This window comes from Colias croceus, chromosome 5, assembly GCF_905220415.1.
Source record: "Colias croceus chromosome 5, ilColCroc2.1".
Lineage (NCBI taxonomy): Eukaryota > Metazoa > Arthropoda > Insecta > Lepidoptera > Pieridae > Colias > Colias croceus.
This window is the reverse complement of record NC_059541.1, coordinates 1,618,693-1,645,567: the sequence shown is the minus strand read 5'-3', so window position 1 is coordinate 1,645,567 and position 26,875 is coordinate 1,618,693. Positions and strand designations below refer to the sequence as shown.

Sequence of the window (26,875 nt, the reverse complement as noted above, 5' to 3'; positions counted from 1 at the left end):
AATTAGTTGGGGAATGTGAACATATTTTTGTGGCTTAGGGTATTATGTACAATATTGTTAGTGGCTGGATAAATTATGCTGTGCGCGTGTATCGTTTATACGTGTGGCTTATAATGTAATAGGTACCAATATTATAAAAGTATGTCTGATTTTTTACTTAAACTCTATTAATCTTTAAAATAATTTTACTGTTAGTTTTACCGAATTATTTATTTGTTCAAATATTATATTAGATTAGAACATAGCGATATTATATTTTTTTGTGCTCAATTAAGTACACCGATTAGGTACTCCGAGGTTTCTGAACCGATTTATTTACGTGATTCTTTTTTTGTTCGATGCGGGATGGTGTCGAATTGGTCCCATAAAAATTTTATTCGGATAGGCCCAGTAGTTTTTATTTTATGAGCATTTTTGTCTATATTTGTAAATGTTGCAAGTGCAAGTTTGTAGTCGGTTGTTTTTAACGCTATGTGACTTGTATAGATTCATAACCTTAATTTAAGAGGAATTATAGAGTTTTTACTTCTAAACCTTTTTACGATTTATATTAAGTATGCAATTTTTCCGCCAGTGTGCCATAGGTGGTATTTTATATTCCTTAGATGTTCTTACCAAAAAATGTGTAAAAAAACACATTGAATCGAGGTTTATTATTCCAAATTATTTCAACACAGATGAAGAACAAAACCAAAACGTCAAATACGTTGTTTTAACAGTTCCGCTGAACCGGTGACGGCTATCCATTCTATCAATGATTTGATTACTTTGCTACGAAAATTCTCAATATGCGGTTTTCAAAATTGAACTGCGCCTATCACGGAGAGTAGCAGATGCAGTTCAGTTTCCAATTCGCGCGAGTGTATAGGATTGGATTGGCAAAAAATAGCAGTCATTGTGTCCGGGTTGACGGGGTATGGCGAAATTGACGTTTTAACTCGTGCCCGTAGAAATACAATGCTGTAAAGGAATTGGTTGTATTATGTATATGTTGTTATGTATATATGTTGGTCATATAATTCATAATGAATTCTTATAATATCAATTTTCATCTCATGTTATTTCATTATTCCAATCTAAATAGTGCCTGGTTTCTTAACTAGACATATTGTAAAAATACCAAATCAACACTCTCCAACAACACCAGTGTTACATGCAATGTCACTGCACAGTGCAATCGTTTGAAGCTACTATTTCTAACTCATTACCATCGCTTTTGTTACAGCCACCATCTTTTGTTTCGTGTTCCATTTTACCTATATGGGAACAATACTTTTGATTTCGTGTTTGTCCCAAAAACCTGTATGCTATGTCCCAGATTGATCTAGCTGTGCTTTGACTTAGATTATTCTGGTTTTGTTTGGTTCGTACTTTCCTACTATATGTATGTTACAAAGTACCTAGTCGAGTAATCGAAAAGTATTGCAAGAATAGCATAGTAACTAACCCCGGGCTTCGCCCGCGTTTTCAAACAAAAACCCGCATAATTGGATAAAAACTATCCTATGTGTTTATCCAAATTACCCTTTATATGCGTGCTATATTTTATTGTAATCTGTTCAGTAGTATTTTCGTGAAAGAGTAACAGACACACACATACACATCCTCACAAACTTTCGCATTTATATTAGTAGGATAGGATTAAACTAGGAAAAGACCACAATATGTTATCAGATATATGTATTATGATTGTATTCATTATGCTTATAAAGATCCATATAGCAGTTTCTAAATGAGAAAATGCTAGAGTTTTTTAGGGTTCCGTACCTCAAAAAGAAAAAACGGAACCTTTATAGGATCACTTTGTTGTCCGTCTGTCCGTCCGTCCGTCCGTCTGTCAAGACCCTTTTTCTCAGGAACGCGTGGAGGTATGAAGCTGAAATTTATATCAATTACTCAAGTCTACTGTCCCTTGAAGCTGTGAAAAAATCAAACTTTTAAGCCAAAGCAATGAAAAGATACAGCCGTTTATGCCGCAAATTTTCGACACTTGCAAGGGAATCAAAACCTACAGGGTGCTTCCCGTGAACTCAGAATCTTGAAATTTGGTACGAAGCAGCGTCTTATAGCATAGATAAAGGAAAAATTACGAAAACCATAAATTTTTAGTTACATCACATAATATATTTTTTTTAAATTGTAAACCTTGCAGGTTTGTACGGAACCCTCGGTGCGCGAGTCTGACTCGCACTTGGCCGGTTTTTTTTGTATTTAGGTTTAGAGACATTTATTTCAAAGAATTAATATTGGTACTTACTATAAATACAAGTAGAAAATAAATTCAGTGTACACATGAAAAGAAAACAAAAACACATGGAATGAAAATAAAAACACAATTATTTATAAATATTTTATTCTCGACTAGAAGAATATTTCTTTGGAAATTATTGTTGATATAAATACAGTAAGGTTTTAGTTAAACTTTATGTGAATTATAATTTTATTTACAGCCCTTATGAAGTATACATAGATTATGATTTGGTTGGAAATGTTTGGCTAATAAAGATCTCACAATAAATTATACAGATATATTTACAATATATTAACAGTACTGTAGTTAGAAAACAATATATTAACAGTACAGTTAGAAAACAATATATTAACAGTACAGTTAGAAAACAATATAATATTTACTATTAATTTTCACAAACTTCGAAAATAATTTAAATGATATTTTAGCACTAAAAGGAGTTAGAATTATTATACAATACAATTGTTATGTGTAGAAAATTATATTCTTAACGAGAGAAAAAAAAATCGATGTAGGAAATATATATATTATTTCTATCTTCTAGGAGTATCTACCTAATTTTAAAATTATAAATAGCATAGGTACAATTATAATCTCCACAATACATAGAAATATTTTTAAAATTCGTTGTTTCAATCATAGTAATCATTTCCTCTATATAAATCTAAAATAATTGTACTATATTATAATTTATTCAAAACGTAATAATAATATAAAATTCCAGGTAATGCTGAAACGTTTTATCAGAAAGTGCTAAAATCCGTTGCTACCATTTCCTCTCACAATTTAAAATTAACATAATTAAACGAACTTCCGAAGAAAACTGCCGGGAACAAAGTTTATAAGAATTTAAATTAACTTCGTAATATTGTAATGAAAGCATATCTAATAGCTATGTGACTTGGAACACGTTTTACTTTTAGCGAAATTCGAATGCTTTGCATTGATATAGGTTAATCTATTTTTTAACTGACTTCAAAAAAAGAAGGAGGTTATCACTTCGGCTGGTACATTTTTTATTTTTTATTTTTGTTATTTTACTACATCACTACATTAAAACTACGCAACGGATTTTGATGCGGTTTTTTTTACTAGATACAGTGATTGCTGAGGAAGGTTTTAGTATATAATTTATTAGATTTAGACAAAGCGGGCGAAGCCACGGGCGGAGAGCTAGTAGGTACATAATATTGTGTTGTTCGATTTTTATTAATCATCATCATCATGCCCGTTTTGGTCCCATTGTTGGTCACAGGCCTTTTACCTTATTGGTATATTAAATTGCAGATTATATTGCATCTATGATCTATTAGATTATAATATCATAAAGCTGAATAGTTTGCTTGAACACACTAATCTCAGGAACTACTTGTCCGATTTGAAAAAAATATTTAATTTCTTATCACTAAGACCAATTTGAAAGAAGCAATATGGGTAAAACTACGGGGCACAACTTGATAAAATTTTTAAATTATATATATAAATTTTTAAATTATATAATAAGTCCTTGTATAAATTACAACAAACATTTAAGCCATAGAAATAAAAATAGTACAACCTTTTTCATTAAACATAAAATATTCCCGCCTTATAATAATTTAGCACAAAGAAAATATCTATAAACTAAACAACATGTATCTCAATAATTGATTTCCTTATATAAATTGTTATTTACAAAATTATATACAAATATAAACTAATTATTTACATTATAATTACTTATGTCACGTGATATTAATTAATGTAAAGTGAAATAAAATCATGACAATGATTAACGCCGGAGTACACTGCTTCATGAAACCTGAAAATAAATACAATTAATATTACTAATATAATAAAGTTTAACGGTGTGTCCCTTAAGACACATAAAACTGAAAGAATAGAATAAATTCGATTGCTCTGGCGGGTCACGAGTGGCTGAATTGGTCAGGCATCCGCCCCGGAATGGCGCGAAAGGATGCGGGTTCGAGTCCCGCCTCGTGATCGAATTTTTTCTATTCTTTATAAATTTATAAAGTTTAACTATTTAATACTGTCGAATTGAAATGCACATTTTCGTGTCGAATAGTATCAAAGTGGAAAATAAATACAAAGAGCGTGTGTTCTGAGCACATATTGTGTCAGAAGTAAAACTTCTTTGACAAGTTTAAAAATACCAAAATTCATCGCCTTATTCCATGACGTGACGGTATTGCCGTACGACCTTCAAGTTTTACTCTCAACGCGCCTGAAGAAGTTTCACTTCAAAAGATTTTAAATTACACGGAAAATCCGTATCTTGTGGGATACAAGAAACACAAACGAAGTCGCGGGAAAAGCTATATAAAACTAGTCTCTATTAAAAAGGGGTTTCTTCAAAGGATCTAGGCTTCATCGGTGTAGCAATTACTCAAGATATTTTACTTTACCCTTTACGTTGTGTGAAGAATATAGAAAATACGAAAAGATGTAAGATATTAAAAGTTGATAAAAAAACTTTGTTGCAATTATGGTTGCAATAGAGCAGGAGATAAATGCGTAATTAAAACTGTGTAATAAAATATTTTTCCTTGAGTCACCTTGCTTATAGCAAAGTCTTTAAATTAATTATAAATCTTAACTAATATTGCAAACTATAATGTCTTCATTATGAAGTTCATGAGACTATCGCTATAAAGAAGTAAAATATAAGATAAGAAACTAGAAACTTCTATATACAGAGTACTAAAAGGCCCATAGTTCATAGTATGGAAAAAAAGAAAAACTGCTGGCATTAAACAAGTATTATTTAATTTTAAATAATTACCATGATCTCTGGCTGTTCTTGAGTTTGCAGAGCCGGGAGGATCATACGTTGTTAAATGAGGATCTGGAACACGAGAAGGATAATTTATATTAGGTAGTCAATTTTATTTTATTTTAAGTATGAAATACAACAATATTTACCTTAAAAATATAATAAATAAAGATTTAGGATAATTTTTATTTTTAATGTTATCAAATGACAACTAAACGGAGTAGATAGATTTCCACGTATGGGTTCTATATTATAAGTACTAACTTATCTCAGATGTAATTAATATTGTAAAGGTTAAATTGAAGTTTTTGATAATTAAAATTAGATTGAATATCAATGAATCTTAAATGTCAATACAAATTATTACTTACTAGCTTCCGCCCGCGACTCCGTCCTTGCGGAAAAATTAAGATTTTTTTTTCTACGTATTTTTCCGGGATAAAAAGTATCCTATTTTATGCCCAGGATAATAAGGTATAATTATACCAAGTTTCATCGAAATCGAACCGTTAGTTTTCACGTGATGCCTGAACATACAGACAGACAGACAGACAGACAAAAATTTTTTTAATCACATATTTGGGCTTGGTATCGATCCAGTAACACCCCCTGCTATTTATTTTTAAAATATTTTCAATGTACAGAATTGACCCTTCTACAGATTTATTATATGTATAGATTTACTCGTATTTTATAGCATTCATCATAATATCCCTCTATCTACGAGTAAAACAATAAATTAATACATACCTCTATAAAATATATCCCGTTTCCTGCTATAATAGTTAGCGAGCGGCACCTGCATGTCGCACAATATTTCCACAGTGGGTGGTAAGTGCTGGATCTTCACCACGGCGCTGGTCAGAGCCGTGTAGCGACCCTCGATTAGGTTCAGAGAGGATTTCGCGTTTAATGGCCTGTAATTAAATTAATTTACATAGGTTTTTAAGTGAAAACTTCTTTAGAGATGAACAGAAATTATAATACTTTTATTTTTAGTAATTTTTTTTTTGGTATGGTAGCTCTGGACTGGACATCACGGTATATGTACACCAATGCGTTAATACATATATTACACAATTAATAACTTTTTAACTATACTTTTATTTCATGTTTAAGGTTAATCCAAAAGTTTCAGGGTAGTAGAAAAGAATCTATGAAACTGTATGTATAACATAGGACTCATCATCATCTCCGAAAAGTACACATTAGTACAAAATTATTAATAATGACATTTATCTATTTTAAACAAGAAAAAATAAATATTATTTATACATATATTTTTCAATGATAGTAGACAATATCTATAATACGGATCTCAATAAGGACTTATCCTCAGTTAAACACAAGGATTAGCATAGAATACCTGCCGGGCGAACAGATTCGACGTCGAGTGCCGTACAAGATGTCGGACTTAGCCAACTTGCAATCCGAATTATTTAGACTAAAACTCTGAGTTTGGGAACATACAGGAACAGGGAACATTCTGTGAGTCGAATTTATTCTGGGACGTTATGAAAGGCTATGTTTTGTTGGCTCTTTGACTATTTTGTTATAAGGTTTGTATATGCTTCGTTTTAAACACATTTTTAATTATAAGATTTTAAAAAATTTAATTTAATTTGGTGACATTTTAAAGAACTCCTTGTTCCTTAATGTGATGCAGCGTTTTTTGTCTTATTAATTGAACATGAATACAAAGATAGTTTAAAAATAGTTTACTTAATATATCTAAATAATAAAAAGTATCACTTATGTTTGTGATATTATGTTGAAACATCGATTAAAATTAACCATCTTAAATTGTAAAAGGTAATAATCAAAGCAATTGAAATTCTTCATTAATATTATAAATAATCAACGGTACTAGTTAACCCATTAGACCTGTATGTATCAAGACGAAGGAACGTACAGTGTTTCGTATTATTCGCTGCGATTTGGACTTCGCAAGTTTCCAAGATGTTGGCTGCACTAACGGCTTGTTAGAATCAATGAATATCGGCTGCGATTACGGAAGGATATACTCGAATATCCAACTGCTTGGCTTTTGGACTGGCTCTTGTGTAATCGAGCGAGTTAGAGAGCCAGTGGATGAGCTAGTGAGTGCGTGAGTTCAAACGAGGCTTCTAAGGCTCTGTGATATGAATTTCAGGATTCTAACTCAAGCTCGATTACATGATAGTCTTTGTAGCTTATGACTGTCCTAGCTATTGGAAATGTTCTACTTAGTTGAATTAGTGAGGAACTCGAAAGGTAGATCTTTTAACGTGATTTTCGTTACATCGTTCGTTAAATTCTATTGAACCTACATGAATGAGTTTAAAAAGTTCATCATAAAATAAGGTTCTTTATTCAATTACAAAGTTTTTTAATTTTAATATTAAGCTTATTGTTTGTACAAAAAAGAAAACTCGATTGCTTATAACAATATCATAGGCGAAGTGTGAAAGTGGAAAATAAATAGATTGATTTTTACTTTATTAACACGTATAACTTAAGCTTTCCAAGTAAATAAGGATATTAGTGCGAAACTTCAAGGCGCTAATTAGTGTTGCAGTAATTTTCAAGGCTTCTTAGATCTTATTACTGGGTTAATATTATGTTTGCAAGTTACCTGAGAGCGATTTGTTGCTAAATGAGCTTATGAATTAGTAAATTTTCAATTATATTTATTTCAGATGTTCGTTATTGATGATAATGTAGTGAAAAATAGAATAAAAATAAAACAATAAAGAGCAAAATGGAAGAAATAAGGAAGGAATTAATAGATACGGAGGGAGAATACGTTTAAAAGATTCACAAATTAAATGATAAACGTCTGTGAAATAGATTCTACATGCGTGGTTGCAGCAGTTTATTTTAATAAATTAAAACTGAATGTCAATGAATTAAATTCGATTTTGATTCACTAAAGCTTGTACATGAAGTACATATTTCGATAAAACAATTTATTAATATAATTATTGTTCATGACTTAATAAACCGAGTGCTTGTCCGATAATGAAAATATCACATGATGAACTACAGTATTGTTAACATTAACGTTTCCAGTGTTTCATTATATGATTATAATTTAATACTTAATGTTATGAACATGGCGTGCAATGGAAATTAAAAATTTATTGAATTATTATCTGTTTTATCGGTTGACATTATTTTTATGGGAAGATATATAGAGATGGTGATTATGAATTAGAAACAAACAAAAAAAGTGCGCGAAGTTTGATACAGAAACTTTTTCTAAACACAATACACACTTAAAATACTGTTTTGTGGTTTTGTCGTTTTATTTTTAACTAGGGGCCCGCCCCGGCTTCGCTCGTGGTACATATTTACTTCGAATCAGCCGTTCTCGAGTTTTGCGATTTAGCATTTCTATTATTTTGAATAGGACAAAAATATAATATTTAGGTACCTGTTTCCCGCCAAGATGACCAGCTCTGGTTTCGGGAAGACTCCTTCCACAGAACATATAATATTCAAGTAGCCGTCATTCAGTCTGTCCATGATCATGTCGAATCTTTTTTCTGGTACTGAAACAGAAGAAATTAAATTGTATGAGAATTTCTATATTATGTGCTATCAACTATAGGAAACCTAATATTTTGATATTATAGAAATCAAGGTTTAAATAGGAAGAGGCCTTTTAAATCGGTGATAATTTAAAATCTATAAGTTCTAACATTTCAAAGCGCTTGATTTAAGAAGTATAATTGAATAAATATATTTTATTTATAACATACTAGGTTTCCGCCCGCGGCTTCGCCCGCGCAGGTAAAGAAAAACCCGCATAGTTCCCGTTCCCGTGGGATTTCAGGGATTGCGTCATTTTCCCGGGATAAAAAGTAGCCAGGTCAAAAAGCCAGCCAGTATGTAGGGATGTCCTTTCTCGGGTATCAAAATATCTCTATACCAAATTTCATGCAAATTGGTTCAGTGAGTAACAGACAGACAGACAGAGTTACTTTCGCATTTATAATATTAGTATTATTTAATTTTGTATATTATGTAAAAAAATACTTCTCATTTATCACAAGTTATTTGACGTTTACTATAGTGATAAAATAGTCTCTTTTATTTATGTTATCGTTCAAACACCGCTTTTTACAAAACGATGTTGTCACGTCACGAATGTTGAATCGATTTACATGACATTTGCTCATTCGATCGGGAAATAATATGAGTGTAAATAGACGACAGCCATGTTAAAAATCAATACGATTATCATATAAAAGTTTGTGCTCACGCCATCACTATTTTATATGTCACTGAGCGTAATAGGTGAATGACTAGCGCGTTCATTGAATGTCGAAATTTAATTAAATGACTAGGCCAAAGGTTGATTAAAGTCACTCAATGTACAACTACATACAAGACCTTGAACGTTAAACAATCCTCTGGTCATTAAATTAAATGTCGTCATTCAATGAACACGCTAGTCATTCAATCCAATAACAGATTCAACCAGATGACTGTGACATATGGCCTGAAACTTTAAGTACTACGACAGAAAAAATAGAGGCGGGATCTGGATCTTAATCATTCGGTTGCGAGTCTGGGACTAAGTAAACTTAAGAACAAGTCTTAGATGGAATTTGTTCTAATCTTTCTATAAAAGGGTCATTCTTTGTCATAATATGTGAACGTTTGCTCATGGAAGAAACAGATCTATGTACGTTTTTATTCACTAGAACATCTGACAAGTATAAATTAAATTTTTATTTAAAACATAATTCTATAGCTATGACACTGATAGAAATTGTTAATTTAAGTACCTACTGAAATATAACAGATATAGACTAATTTTACTTAAATATTTTCCCTCCTGGAATTCTAGATTCTTAACCGACTCCACAATTCACAATTGTCGTAAATACTTATGAAATTAAACGCTTTTGAGGTGTACAGAACAAGATTGTATAACTATTGCTTTACCTCAAAGGATTGGTAGGGAAGTATTTCGGATGTCAAATGTCTGCAATTTAATCTACCTACCTTTGTTCTATATACCCACAAAATTTCGGGTCTTTTGTAACAGGATGGCGGTTCTACAGGGGTCTTAGTACGCAATGACAAAAAGAAAAATGATGATCAGAACGCTGATACCGGATACCTTAAGATACTATAACGTTTTATATTAGAGTATCAACCTTCGCACGTCCTACGCACGTTATTCGCGCGTAACTAAATCTGTATTTAATAGTAGGACGCGTGAGAGATATTATAGTAATAATATAATATCTCTAATAATAATAAGTAGTGAAAATATTATAGTATCTTCACCGTGTGTGACGCGCTTTAAGCGTTTCAATATTTAGTTCATCGTTTAGTATAGAGCATTTAGTATTAACGTTATCTGTCAATTATTGTTTAAAAGTTTTCAAACTATCATAATAATATGTGGTCAAAGCAAAGGTCAGAACTTTACAAAAGCCGTAATTGTTTGTGAAATAAGAAGTTTGGTGAACTAAATTTTAATGTTGAACAGATAACCTACCTAACTTTTCTATTGGCATTGATATAAACTTTATTTTCTGTCAATTAAACCATAGAAAACAAAAGTATGATCTTCATAAAGTTCTACAAAATATCATTTACTAGCTGCAACTCGCGGTGGTTCGGAAAAATAACAGAAAACAGTCAAATATTTTTTCAAATCGGATGCGTGGTTCCTGAAAATATCGCGATCAAGCAAACAAACTCTTCAGCTTCCTTATCACTACATAGTATAAAACGAAGTCGCTTTCTCTGTCCTATGTTCCTATATCCCTTTGTATGCTTAAATCTTTGAAAGTACGCAACGGATTTTGTTGCGGTTTTTTTAATAGATAGAGTGATTCAAGAGGGAGGTTTTAGTATATAATTTATTTAGACAAAGCGGGCGAAGCCGCGGTCGTTGAGCTAGTATTAGTATAGATTACAAACCTAGTAGAAACTACGCGATGATAATGTAAGGTTGTAATATAGATGTCGTCGAATTGCAGCTACAAACGAGCATGTTTTCTAAACAACAACGTTTGGGACACGCAAACTGTAATGGAGACCCGCAGGTGGAACGTAGATAGATAATGTTCTGGAATTTTCGATTTTACAACCGATTTTTTATTAATAGTTGCAATAACTTTTATTTTGCAATCGCTAATGTTGTTTGATTTGCATTATTTGCAACAGAATGCTCAACGTAAAGATAATACTTAAATGGGAATAAATGATGACACAGTTATTGTATTTTAGATAATAATTACGATGAATGTTTTGAATTGTAAACTATGATGTAAAATCTTTGTTACGGTTACCAATAGACTGAGTTTTCTCACTATGTCCATGAAAACCGACACTTTACTTTATACCCACTTGTGGGTATGTTCTGCTTTGCTTAACTATCAGTTAAATGGTCATCAGTGGTTTCATTAGCTCTCAGTGATTTCAGCAGGTAAACTGGCTCATAGGAATTAATCATTAGAATCAAATTCCCGAAAACTTTTCTGGGGCCGTATTGACCTCTTTTGTCCAGACAGTTTTCGCTTTTTTAACTACCTATAGCTAGTTATTGCGTATATATGTTACAGTAAAAACCCTTCACCAGTCTGTTGACCTTATTGACCCGTAAAATTAGTCAATTACGTTATTGGGCATCGGTCAAAATCAGATAAAATCAGTCAATAAGGGTTCTGACCGACACCTTCAGTCAATAACTTTATTGACTAATTTTACCTGTCAATAACGTCTTTGACTGGTTAAGGGTTTTGACTGTAACATAATATATAATATTATGAATTTGCCAGTCAGTTCAATTCACAGCGTTGATTGTCTGGAAATAAGATATCATAATACGGCCCCTGTAGATATAAAGTTATGTGTCACATCCATTCCACAATTATCTTTGGCCCATATCTTGTTGCTTCAAATATTGATGGATTTTACGGTATAAGCAAAACGGTCATTTGTATTCCATTAGCCTGTTTCCTTTCTATTGCCTACATACTCATTCATCTGCTCTATTAATTCTGGTTGTATTCTTTTGATATAGGGCTCTTTATTTTATAACTAAGCACCGTTTATTTATGTGTATGAATTCTTTTTAGGGTAAAATTTGACTAATATTATTGATTTGAAAAATTGTACTTACTTAGGTTTTATTGTATTTTTATTGTACTTTTTTTCTATATTCATAATATTAGTTTTTAATTTGTAAATCAATGTCGCTGAAAAACATCAAATACGGTTATGTCAGAAAAATATCTATACGATTGCGTTGAAAGGTTATAGAAAAAAAATTAAAATAATACACTTTCAAGCTTATATATATATTACGATAATTTAAAAGTCATCATTTTTTCTTATTGCGATTCTTTGTATAAAGGTACACAGTTACACACACTGGTTACAGAATATTCACCGTCAATCGTTGAAACCTATGAATGTCTCTTTAGTTCATGAATTTTCAATGAATCTATGTGATCTTAACACACATTTTAGTACGAAAAAACAATACCTAGAACCATAAACAAATTCTCTCTCTTCTAATGAATATTATAATGCGATAACTTCAAGTCTACGTTAATATTATTACTTGAAAGGAGGAAAATTATAATATTAAATAAAGTAGAGTGACATGTAGAGATTAAGAGGAAATTACTTTGCTCGGAGTCTCGTTACGTTGTTTACAAAGCTATTTGCATAATATTGTATGTAAGATTAGTTGGCAACTGGCAAGTCAATTTAACGGAATTGAAAAAAAAAAATGTTACGAGGCTTGTGCATTTCATTTAGCTGAACGTGATTTATCTTGGAATTTACACGTTTTCTTTGAATATAGGGAACATAATATTTAACAGAATCGTTTTGAATTAGTATTAGTATGTGTAATGAAAATGTAATTTTATAACAAACTAGCGGTCCGCCCCGGCTTCGCCCGTGGTACATATTCACGTTTTCTCTACATAAGAACCATCCTCGAACTTCAAGGAATATTATAAAAAAAGAATTAACGAAATCGGTTAAGCCGTTCTCAAGTTATGCGCTTACCAACACATTTTGAGATTCATTTTTATATTATAAGATTAACTTTTGCGTCTTTAAAATTAACCTTTAATAATTATTCTCCTATTATTTATATTGTGGACGAAAAAGTTTTTTATCTTTAGAATTTTGTATAGTAAATCTAAATTAATAGTTGCAGCAATATATGTTTAAGTAAAAAAGAGCGGGTGTGCCGAGCAAACGTGTCAGAAATGAAACTTCTTTGTCAAGTTTAAAAGATACAAAATCGTCGCCTTACTTCATGACAGTATTGCCATGACGCGGCCTTGAAATTTTACTCTCAACGCGCCTTAAGAAGTTTCACTTCAATAAATACTAACCGAATATAGTCATAGGCTTCGTCCTCTCATCTTCAGCCAGGAATGTGGAGACAACGCAGGTGTAGTTCCCAGTTAATTCGGTACTGGGTTCAATAATTCGTAGCGCCCTGTGTTGGGTGTACGGGTTGTTAGAGATCTTGAAAGAGAGGTCCACCTGGAAGGTAGTGTAAGACTGATTAGTTTGGTTTTTCTTTGTACATATTAAATTTAAAGGTCATATTTTGTATTGTTATTTTATGATGAAACTAATTTCCAGGACATTAAATAATTCATTAAAATACGTTCAGGATAGATAGACATTATTAATTTATGTATCGTTTTCAATTTATCTAGCAAATGTTACTTATTTGTGTTTTTTTTATAAACGTCAATTACTTGTTACCAAGTGAGCGTTTTTATACAAATTGAAACTAGCTAAAAAGAGGAAGAAACCTTTCATTAACTTTTAATGTTATTTCTAATTGAAATTAAATCAATTGGACACAACGTACTTATTAATACGACCCAATAAGCTTCATGAATTTTACTCAACATTTTATTATGTTTATATTATCTATTATACATATTACATATACATGTTTATATTACCTATATTCTTCTACCTACCACGCATTGACGTAATAGAATTTACGTAAAAAAGTTATTACGACTTTTATATAATATGTATCACATTACATACATCGTACGAGATTATCACCTTAATTAATCAGTAAATTAATATATTATAATATTTTACCTTATTTTTCAGCACCCCCAACGCTTGCGGCCTCTGCGGGGGGATCCATTGATACACGGGATGCGACCGCTCATTGAAGAACCACTTGACGACCAACCCCGTGACGTTGGCGGTGACGTAATCGCAGTCAAGCGTGATTGTGTCTCTGGTGCCGTACTGGAGGACTTCTGGTACCCGCATGTTGATTATACGAACGGATTGGACGTCTGTAACCATGTTTGTTATCATTATAATATGTTATATAATAAACATTTATCACAATATATTATTCTTGTAAAAAGGAGGAGCAGCAGCCGTATTTTTAATATGTATTAACACAATTATTGAATTACTATTAACATAGATAAGTAAACATAGAAAATATTATTATTAATTGAGGATAGTTTTGACAATTATGTATGCGTGTATTTATTAAAAATCTATTTAGTACATTTACACCCATACGTATGTTATATGAGGAATGAGTATAATATTATAATTCGTACTTTGTTTTACCTACTATATCTATAATTATTTTAATTTCATTATAATATTATGAGTCCGAAATACAAAAAAGTTTTCAAAATAATATTTCTGATTTTCGATAAACAACGAACGACCTTGCATGTAAAACAACATGATTTGAGGCTTATGAAAATAATAAACAGAAAAAGAAAAGGCCATACGTAATTATGGCTTGAATACAAAGTAAATAAGTCGATTCGGAACGACGAAAAGAAATTGGGATGTATAACCGTCATAGGCCTTTGGGACATCAAGTAATTGAAAAGTTTAGCAGAATAAACGTCAACGAGTTTAGTTAAACGAAAAAAAATTAATTCTTACAAAAAAGGAAAATTTCCTTGGATTTTATTTGAATGAGAAATGAATATGGAATTTGGGAAAGCTTAGCGATCACTTGTTTTTAACAAAGCAATTTGAATTGGGTTTGCGTTTTGTTTTTAAATGTTTTACAATGTAAGAGGATGAGAGGTTGCCGTATTTTAAGGTTCTGTAGCGAGTTTTTGAAACACATTAAGAACTATCTTACAAAAAAAAATACGTGTGGCACTCGGGGACTGCCGCGGTAAAGCTATTGCATAGCATGCCTTCAAGCCACACCTCCGTGCCTGTCGGATTTTCGTTACGCAATTTCTGGATTCGGTCCCCGCGCTCAAGGCCCGCGATAGAAGCTATGCAATAGCTTAATAAATATTTAGATAGTAATGTAGGAAACAATCGTGAACATACTTAACGTCACATCTATCACGTGTATTCAAATTGAGTCAACAAATAGAAAATATTTTACTTTCAATATTCTAAACATTCTCAAAAGATTTATCCCAACGGTAAAAACCCAATTTGATTCAGAACAGCTCGCCCACTACTGTTAAAACTGACCCTAAAGTCCATTATAAATCACCAATCCAATATAAATAGGCTCGGAAAAGAGAAATAGCAGTCATTTGCACCTCGGTATACCTATGTAAATCACGCTGCCAACCTTTTTCATTTTTCCCACAATAATCCGGCATGAAATTGAAGGTGTATCCTTTAGGGCATATTAGGTACCCGTTCGGCCGAAAACATCATTATTGAAACCAGATGGAGTTGTTCTGAGGTTCTTATCAAATAAATTTGAATGGTTATATTTTTTGTCGTCAAATCTAAAGAGATGAGGTCTGTCTAGAGATAATTGCTTTCGGATTTGAAATGCGGAATTAGGGGTTCTGTTGTTATTTTATTCGGGGTTTGTTTGCTTTTTATATTGTGAAATGTGAAAAATTTGCATTGTAGCTTAATTTTCCCGTAGTTATTAGATACTTTGTACTTGGCCACCAGAATATACCTATACATTCTACTATAATTTGTACTATCAGCTTTTTCAATTATTTTTACACCTATGCATATTCTGTATGTCGTTATGGTATTCCTGGTGTGACTGTAACATATACGGGTATTTGAATATTTTACCTAGATTAATACTTACTAATACTACTTTGTCCTTAATGGAGAGTACACTCTTGTATGAGCTGACTGACCAACTTTAATAGTTGAAGCCTTCAGTTTGTGATGACTAAATTAGAAATAACCAGCGTATCTTTAAAATTGTGGGTTGTACGAAACATTAGCATTCTCATAGTCATGGTGGGTAACTTGGATAATATTCCTGCTAGATTGCGATATGTTTGCAACTTTCCTGTGTGTTAGTTCCGCTTCTGATTACAATAATGCCGCAAATTTCAAATGTGCTGGCGCTTTTATTTTTTCTTTAAAAGAACATTGGAATGGTAACGTTCAATTTTGTAGGAGATTACGGTTGAGGTTGAAAATAGTAATTATTCAACAAGAACAAAAATGCGAAATTTGTACCAGAAATAAACAGTACTGTGTATAAGTAAGTTACTACATAGTTTAAATATTAAAGATAATTAGAAAATTATATTAAATATGTGCTGTTTCGAAGCACGATCTCGAATCTCCGATTTAGACACTCAAACTTTTTTTAATGAAACGATAATGGTTGTAATTGCCTTATCCATTTTTTAATTATTGTCGGCGGGAAAACCGTGAGTAGCAGCCAGTTATCAACAAAGCATTCAACATTGATAACAAGTTTTTTAAGTTGGTTAGAAACACCTGTGTTGGAGGTATATCGCACGGCACGCTTCGCCGCACACCCTCGTTGCGCCGGCGCAATCATAACTCACTGCCTGTTTGTGTCTGCAATATGGTACCGGTGCAGTTTTTACTTTTAAACTTTGTAGTTTGATTCCCTATCATTGTAAAAAATGAATAGTTTAATTTGCGTATTGTTCTATTTTGTATAAAATATATGAAATGTTAGGTTTCGGTTCATGAATTATTTTTAAATGATCATCATTAACGATTTCGTTTCATGTAGATTGTGTCTTAAGCTATAGGACAGTAGTATTTATAAAATAAAAGGCACTACGGGATCTACAAACCAGACTTTAAGAAGAACCCAAAAAACCTAACCACATCCTCTAACAGGATCAGTATCAGCATGTTTTTTCTCCACATTCATCGTATTTCGTAAAATATGCGCAGGAGTCGGAAGCCCACATCCTCAGAACTTCCTCCCGTGAGATAACTTCATTACCAACTTTTTATAAAACATACAGTAACCACGGATGTTTACCCCTTGGTAGAAGTTTGTTATGGCAACCTTATAAGTATTTATCATTCCACACTTTATTGTAATACAACAAAATACATACAAAGAAACAATATAATACTATAGTGATATAGCACATGTGCAGCCTTATCGCTGTGCAGTTGTATCTACCAGGCAATTAGAGAAAAGTAAATCTATTCACCTATAGTGTTGCCTATGACCAAATGTGGATCGTCCGGCTTAACATATACCTAGATAAAAATATTTCGATCTGTCTTAGAGAACCTATCTACTTATAACCTAGAATATTGATAAGTGAAACAGATGTGAAATGCATCTGCTCCACACCCCACAAGGGGACGTTAGTTTTAATTATACAGGTTGATTTTGGGTTCTATCAGGTCAAGGTACCGTACCGTTAAATAATAACATTAGAATTAGATTATAAACTGTTATAACGTTATTATATAATTAGTAGAAACCGTACATATATTTTATATTCTGTACATATTCAACCTTATTCTAAACCACAAGCTTATTATCAATACAAAGATCGAGACGCTTCATAATTTCAAGCCATGTGTGACAAGGACAGTGCATGTATTAGCAATGGTAGTGCATGTGTAAGAGCGAGATCGCAATATGACATGTGTTTCAAAATCGCGAGCGGAACGAAGACGCGTGCGCAGTCGTTCCACTTAGCTGGCAAACCGTTGATAATAAGAAAAATAGAAGGGTGCCATATTGTTTTAAGGCTGTGCACTCACTGTGCGATAAGAATTTTTAAATTTATAATTGAGGAAGTAATTGTGGATGAGTTGAAAGTTTTTATAGGAATTTATTAAGTGTTTTGTAGAGGTTATATTAGGTTATATGTAGTATATAAGTGAGCAAATTAGTGACACGCGTCATATTTTGCATTTTTTATGGTCCAAGCACATAAAATACAAAATTTTAATGAAACAAAAAAACTTTATATTTTATATAATATATTTAGAATCGAGATTAAAATTTTGATATCTGAGTTGTAAAATTTATACTATTATATTATACACTTAATAATTATAACATTTTTTGTTTTATCTATGAACGCGTGCTTTACACGTGAACTTCATAAATATATAAATAACAAACAAAAAAGCACCAAACAAAGCGCATCGTTCAAAAGAAATTGCATCGCGATAGACTATACAGCGTGTGTTAAAAAAACCGCGCGTGCTCAGAGACCACGCTTCCTGTTCGTTATGGCACCTTTGTGTTGTACCCAGCCGTGAAAGCCTTGTCGCGTGCTAAGACGATCAAAAGTTTTATATTACACGGATGACGTTTGTACATGTTTGTGGTGTCATTTTTAATCTGTGCGTTTTAATATGTTGTGGATTTAGACTGCGTTTTTAAGATCGTCTGTAACTATTGTATAAACGTTTTGTTCACATTTTTTATAGTATATTTATAATCTGCACTAATTTAAGTAGATAAATAGGGATAAATTTAGTGAACTTTGAAAAGTGAAACATCGTACTAACTGTGAACACCGCCGCGCCAGCAACTAGCTTCATATCCTAATATCATCTCTATACTATTGTTCGTCTTTACGAGCTATGGTTCTTATTTCTAATTCTTCAAATGTTTTGGAATAATTAAGTATAGGCGCATAATTTTTTTCAACTAAACTTGAAGTATATTGAAAACTTTTGTTTTGAGTCGACTTAATAATTCAAAAATACTCAACTGTCTCAAAAGTAGCGACTTATTAACACGAGACAGTCATTTTCAGGATCGCTCGCGTTCGCAAGAAGTTCGCTTATTCTTTAGAAAAATTACAAAAGAATTTCTCAGTTGGAAAATACAAAGGGTTTTAAGAAATGCATGGAAATGTGGAATATAAATTACTTTTGCTAAAAAATATTTGCTGATCTTTTTTGCGACGATGCCACGTTTGAAATCTTTTGCGTCAGCTACAAATAGAATTAAGTTTTGTTTTTTATCTAACGCTCAAAATGGGTAAATTTATGGATAACTAGCTTTCCACTCGCGGCATCGTCCGCGCAGTCAAAAAAAACCCGCATAGTTCCCGTTCCCGTGAGATTTCCGGGATAAAACCTATTCTATGTCCTTTCTCGGGTATCAAATTATCTCTATACCAAATTTCATGCAAATTGGTTCAGTAGTTAAGGCGTGATTGAGTAACAGACAGACAGACAGACAGAGTTACTTTCACATTTATAATATTAGTATGGATTTATTACGTATATAACGGGCTTTTATATTTTTCATGATTATATTTTATCCGTGTTATACCGCCAATATAGTAAATATAAAATTGTATAAATGTATTTAATATGTTAGACCCCAGAAGTGATGACATTAAATAACATAATGACCCAATCAATAAAACACCAATAACACAAGGAATAATTTAATAACCAGCCAGTAATTAAATCGTTTTTTCAGCCGTGGCCTTGTTTTAATTACATTTAAGTATTGTTTTCATTATATAAACACGGAAGTTAGTAATAATACAATTTAATCATGCAGAAACTATTATATGGATTTTAAAAAATTATTTAAGTCCTTAGAGTCCAAGAAACTTACGTTTTTAGAAATAGTCATGAAATTAGTAAATTTTTTGCGATAATTGCTTAAATATAGACCTCAAATTGATTTAAACGTCGAATTTCAAATTCGTACTGAACCTACGAGATCTTGATATAGAGATGATTCTAATATAATTTGCAATACACTTAATTTCAATATAATTATAACATAATTCATAAGATTTCAATGTAGCATCAATATTTAAAAGTTCATCCTACAATACTCATCAAATTACATTCTGCTATTTGTTTTTACCAATGAACAATGAACAATATTCACTAGTTATATATTAAGTTATATATTATATTATCATAGTTAGTTTTAGTCTAAATTGAACGTTAGTATAGAAAACAATAAGCATAGAAACGTCTAGAAATATGAAATATCGTTTGCAATGAATGCAACAGCGAGTGCAGTCAGGCGTCACATCTTTGATGAGGCGGCTGCAGACAAAATGCTATTAGGGTTCTGGCAAACCGAGGGTATAATTGTTTTGGATGTTATTGAAGCTACAATAATATACATATTACTTTAGATTGTTAAAGTGAAACTTTTATTACATCGTCTCAAACTTTTTGGTCTGTGTAGCGCATGTCGCGTGACGCACGATACGTACGATAATTATCGTACAAATACGATAATTTTTAGTTAAATGTCTATAGTGTGAAAAAAAGTTTCACTTTTACCGTGGTTTCATAAAACCACACAACATTTTTTTATGGTAAAGGTATGGTGTACGCCGGCTATAGAAGTCTTTTAAAAAGTTAGATTATCTCATGATACTTTAAATAATAGCCGAAAATTCCTATGCATTTAAATTTCATCGATAAAATTAATCAGCTGAATTTTTTAAAACCTAAAATCTCCATCCATGCATACCTCACAAACTTTCCTCGTTATAACAGTAGCGATTGTTGATAATAAAGTTATATTTCCATGAACACATAAATAATCCGTTATTTAAGTAAATGTTTAAAATTCATAAGTTCTTCGTTGGACGTCAGCCTTATTTTATTTTAACATTAGTTTTAGTTTGAACATTAAAATTCAATTTAACTTTTCATATAACGCCAAGTTTTACGACTAAATTATAAAATCTAATCTTGACGTCTTGCAGTTCATCGACTTATAAATAACTTTTCAGTAGGAATTTCTAAGTCTTGACTAATTCTATTATTTCAAACTAAAGCTCTGTGTCTTCTAAGGGTAATGTAATTTAATAATAGATTTCTGTTTCTGATTTTAATTATAATTTATAACATCAGATTATTATAAATACCTATAATATGAAGAATAGAAAAAATTTCATCACGAGGCGGGATTCAAACTCGCGTCCTTCACGCTAATCCGATTTCGTGATGTAATTCTTTCTATTCTTTATAAATTTATATTTATAAAGCATTTGCTGATGAAATGCAAATACGTGTACTAGATTTTGCACTTTTCTTAAAGAAATTCATAATAACATCATTTTTATGACCACGAAATCTTGTGAATCACAAATTCAGAGCAAATTTTAAATAAATTCACGATTGTGATTAACTCTTGCTATGTGCAATATACAAGAAAATTTATTTATTCGTTTCGTATTCATTTGTGCTCAATTTGTATGTTCTAATTTAATAAAATACGACTAAAGAATTATAATCAATTGAAGACAGACGGTGGGTTATTACAAAAATGTATTTCATATTCTGCTTTAATAGATTTTTAAGTGCAATATGACTAATTGGCTTTTATCGAACTTTTATTTATTTTTTATTCTGTTTTCGGGAGCTCTAGTAGAATCTACAACATACGCGCTAAAGACGTGATTCAAAGGTTCTAATTTTACTGGTTTATCTTTTAAATTTTCCGTATAAACAATAATTTGAATTACAGTATTAAATTCGCGACTCCTACAATTAAATTTGTTTCCACCGTCGGTTTTTTAGGAATGCGGGTAGTAATTTAGTAGCGAACCGTACGGTGACAAAGATTTATCATTTATATAGAATTACTCACAGCCGAGTTACTAAGAGACGCGTCTGGAATCTGGAATTCAATTATTTCCTTCTCTTCGTTACCGCGAAATTTTGGTTAAACAAATTTTCTAATAAATCAACGGTGAAATTTGCTTAGTATGTTTTTTATTTGGTATATGAAAGTGCTTATAATATAGGTGCGAATGTAATGTGTGAAATCGTCAATATTGATATTTGATGCTCATATTGTATAAAAAAATTTTCGTATCCCAAAATTAAGTATCGACAAAAAGCTTTGTAATTCAATAAATACACAGTAATAATGCAAAAAAGGAATAATGCATGACTAAGTACCTAGATATTATGACAATTTTATTCCATACTTAATTATATCATGCATAGCATCGTCAAAACTAGGAATTACAGGCAAGCTGAAATATGGAAAAACAGAAAAAGAGAATAAATTTTCTATAATTCTTAAAATAGTAGAGCAGTAAGTTATAGCATTCGTTTCAAATAAAGTTTAAAAATAGGTTTAAATTAACCACAACACAGGTTCATTACACTTGATGAAACTAAAATCGATAATCAATAATGTTATCGATTCTCGGGTCGATGCACTCGATTGTTAATCGAGTGAGTGCTAACCAATGAATAAGGAATCACATGGAAGTGACATACCTACAAAAAAAGTGTGGCCGGCGCCATATTGCTTGTAACAAAACATGGCGGTGTTTAGTGCCGAGAATATTATATCGATAAACATTATTATGTTTATCGATATAAAAATAATATTAATATATTTTTTTTGAAGTTATACTTCTTTTGGCGCGTAACTTGTAACGCGTGTACATAAACACACACTCTTTTTTATTTATTTTAACTTTATTGTACAAAACATAGAAGTAAAATTACAAATGGAAAAAATGACAATGCCAATTAATAAAATTAAGTATGACGATGGCTGCTCGTGACGGTAACACCTATACAGGGTTACTTGTAAAACACCAGCAACCTCGCCGGACAAGATAGCTAACCCTGTATAATTTGATAAATCCAGTTCAATTTTGACTTCGATATAAGGATTACGGTAGACTTACAATTTGGTAATTTCAGTTTTGAGGAATGTAATATAATGAAACAACATAATATATACTAATATAGGTATATAATAGTATTTTATTACGATGAACAACACAATATACAGTAATTGTATTTATTTATTTATAAATAATAGACAAAAAAAACAATAATATATAATAATAGAGAAAATTATAGAGCTAAACTATTTTGTGTAGCCTGGAATGCACTCAGATACACTCTGTTCATTTTTGAGTTCGGGATTTGAGGCTCAACTGGTACCTGGAAATGAAATGTCACAGTTTACATTAACTAGCATTGTTCACTTTACATTTAAACTAAAATGCAATACATTTTAATTAAAAGGGCAATGCTGATGGTTTGAAATTAATATCAACATTAGGGCTTACAATAGCGGAACTTGAATTTATATTTTTGGTTTTATGGCATTGAAATGCTTTATAAATATAAATTTATAAAGAATAGAAAAATAACTTAAAACACCCCATGTATTTAAAGTAAATTGCACTTTCCCTCAGTCAATAACATTTCAACAACCAAATATCACCCAAGTTTGTACTCAAAAAATCATATAAAACCATCTCAGTTTGTTCACAGGCCTCCTTCAAAATAGGAGAAACGTTAGATTATAAATGACAGCCCTAAATCTAAATAAAAAGACCAAAAGTAAATTGGAAGACATCACGTGTCTACAGATAAAAACCTCACCCTGTGTGAATGCAGCGGCAGACATACTAGTATAGCATCATCGTGCAGACTAATCACATCCATTGTTCTATTGAAAGCACTTTCGGGGAAATGTAGGGAACATACTATGATATTATATCCTTTACATTTGGCTTGATATTTTCATTTTCAATTGCTTCTAACCATTCTCCTTTTCTATTTTCACTTCTTGGTAACCTTCAAAAAATGAATTTTTAGGTTATTATAATTTTAGTCCTGACCTGACTTATTTATAAATACATTTTTAAAGTACCTACTATAAAAGCGATTAATCTTACTTAAGTTAAAATTCATATTAGGTAAATTTAAGTGTTTTATTTTTCCTTCTGCTGCTCTTGGCAAAATTAATTTGTTATTTTGGAAGTGTATTCACCAAAGCAACTATTCTTAAGATTAATGACACAGCCTTGGGAGACGCACGTCTTCATCGAACATTTTGCTGATGTCGATATTATAAGTCATCACTAGCACCCAAATTCATTATTTTACTAGAACGAAAATATACAAAATAAAGCTATATTTGGTAACAATTTTACACTGAACATAGTCTGTGAATACTCCTCAATTCAATATACATGAAAATAAGTAAATCAGCAAAGTAATAACTAATATTTCAGTCAAAACGTTTACATACCGGTGCAAAGACAAACTTTTCTAGTTTTCATTCTTTCCGGAGCCACATCCCACAATACTGCGCTTTGGTATTATGCCACTATTTGTCCTTGACCACTCTATATGTTTTAGACACAAATGTTTGTCACAATCACAAAAATATTCAATATTTTTCAATGTTTACTACGGAGCAATGACAGAGCATGTACATCATAATAACGAGAACATAAAATGGCGCCCGGCCACAGTAGGTATTTGAGCTAACTTCAAATGTCAAACGGTATAGAATTAGCACTGACTGACGTATAGTCATATATTTTCACTTAGCAGAATATTCATTAGTTAGAAAGAGACAGTATTCGTTTTATTATTTCGGTATCGAAATGCATGATATTTGTATAATCAGTTGTTTGTATAGAACATTATGCCCTGTCCATAGGATTCCTTAGTCATTGGTGCTAACACATCGATTTACGCGACTGACGCTGTCATTGTCGTGGTCCCACATTTAGATGTCAAAATGTCATTTGATACTGACCTTTACAGCACACGACGCGATGTTTAATATCATAAAATTTTGTAAAGATTTGTTTTCTGTTATATAGATACCTATTGCATTAGGGGAATTCTGAATATCGGCAAATTGTGAATACCACTTCAGAGCATCGTGTTATTGTGAGTATCGTGAAGATCACGAGAAGTCACTAGTTGCCTATTTTTATATTATTGCATTAACTCATCATCCGGAATTACCATAATGCACCTAATTATATTTTTTGGATAAATTAACGCATTCCCATTCAAATTAAGAAAATATTTAAACCAAAACCTCATTCTCATCAAATTTCAAAAGTTTTTTATCAGTCAGTTGTTTACCTATACATATGAGGTACAATGCTAGTGAAACTTAGTCATAAGGCTTCATAAGGTTTATAGGAATTTATATAAAAAAAGTAAATGCGGAAGCTCTTGCACCTACTCCTATCTATTATAGAAACTTGCCTTTGTGGTGACACCCTATCTCTTTTGTGGTTGGCAATACGTCGACAGGTAAATGTGTGTTTGAGTGAATGTTTATTTTATTAAGATTGTATATTTTTAATTGTAGTTTTATGCTTAGGATAAAATAAATCTTTTATCACTTTTCGTTACAATACTGAACTTTATACTAAATGTCAGATACTAAAACAGCAATGAAAATTAGAATACTTACCCAAAAATAACAACCAATATTTTCAAATTCCCTTTGAAACAAAATAAATACTAATTCATACAAAGTATATTATTCATATAAATAGTAAAACGGAATATTTAAATAACGGATACGACAATATTATCGTAAGGTATGAATTTAAAACAGTATCTGAGTAAAACAGTTGCTCTTTTGAATACTAAATTAATCTCCTATCCTCTTCACTTATTATTTTATACTTTCTTGCAATAAGGCATTCTCTATTTGAATTTTAATGTGTTTTATGGACTATGTTTATTTCCTCATATAAATGTGATTTGAAAATTATTATCTATGGTGTTCCTGTATAATAAATAAAACATTATTCATCATCATTTTAAAATATTTGGCAGTATTATTTTTAATACAGTTTGTATATTTATTTCCGAGTACAGTTTTCAATATACCCGTATTTTGTTTTCTTCAAAATACCTACCTATTAATTTGAAAAGTTAACATGTACAATGTACATAGAAATAACTATGTATTAATAATTAACAATATAATATTATAATAACTGCAAAAGGCGATTTTATAGAACCTGAAGGTCACTAGTTTCGATTTCGCATAAACAATATTTACGTTCAAAAATCATTAATCAAAGTTTGCAGTGATGTTCTATCTTATTCTGTCTTATATTAAACAGCGTGAGAATGACAGAGAAAACAGGTGTTTGGACGTCTGAAAGACGTTACGAACATTTTACACGGGCGAATTGATATCCGTTAAAAAGCTTTATTTTCTGAATATAGGTATAAATAGTAAAAATGTAATAAAAGAAAACATATAATAATTACGTATTTTTAATATATTATAATACGTTTACCTTTAAGTTTTTTGTAATGTAAGTCAATCGCAAAAATTAGATAGGTATAGAGTATAGACTGAAAAATAAATATTTTCTTTACTTACATTGCAGTATTATGGTTAACTTTAATAACCACCACATTGTCAAAATCCTTTTAGTCACTTTCACAGATAACCAAAGTACTCACAAATTCACAAAACCATAACAATAATTACCGTTACAAAATTTCATACTTCGAACATCAACTGAACTTTAAAATATATATATATATATAAAGTGACAATAATACAAAAAAGTCGTTATAAGTAAGTTCCCAACGTGTGTGGGGTTCGAACCCGGTTCAGTAACTAACCGCTGGAGCAACTGACGTCCGGTGGTAAGCGAAGCATATCGGAAGTATGTTGTAATTCCTTTAAATTATTCACTCGTTAGTGTATTATCTGTGGAATTTTATATCTATGGAGTCGGTAGTCTATGGCCGGTGCAAGTTTTGGCGCGCTTTTTCGGTTGTCAGTGTCAAAAGAAAATTTTTGGCGCGATTTTTCTGCTGACAACTTGTTTTATATTCGCGACTTTTGTGCTAACTTAAAA

At 31.4% G+C, this 26,875-nt stretch overlaps 1 protein-coding gene and 1 long non-coding RNA gene across 2 annotated transcripts; both read right to left on the bottom strand.

The window, feature by feature from the left end:
- Positions 1-3,777: 3,777 nt before the first annotated feature.
- LOC123691644 lies at positions 3,778-26,596 on the bottom strand. The gene is made up of 7 exons (XM_045636146.1): positions 26,389-26,596; positions 14,127-14,332; positions 13,391-13,544; positions 8,443-8,560; positions 5,778-5,944; positions 5,037-5,099; positions 3,778-4,052 (listed from the first exon to the last, which is right to left on the bottom strand). Exons 1-7 carry the CDS (start codon positions 26,423-26,425, stop codon positions 3,976-3,978), a joined length of 822 nt encoding a protein of 273 aa, XP_045492102.1. The 5' UTR covers positions 26,426-26,596; the 3' UTR covers positions 3,778-3,975.
- On the bottom strand, positions 23,009-24,309 carry LOC123691646. The gene is made up of 3 exons (XR_006751436.1): positions 24,268-24,309; positions 23,616-23,810; positions 23,009-23,168 (listed from the first exon to the last, which is right to left on the bottom strand). It is a non-coding gene; the product is annotated as an uncharacterized LOC123691646 (long non-coding RNA).
- Positions 26,597-26,875: the final 279 nt, after the last annotated feature.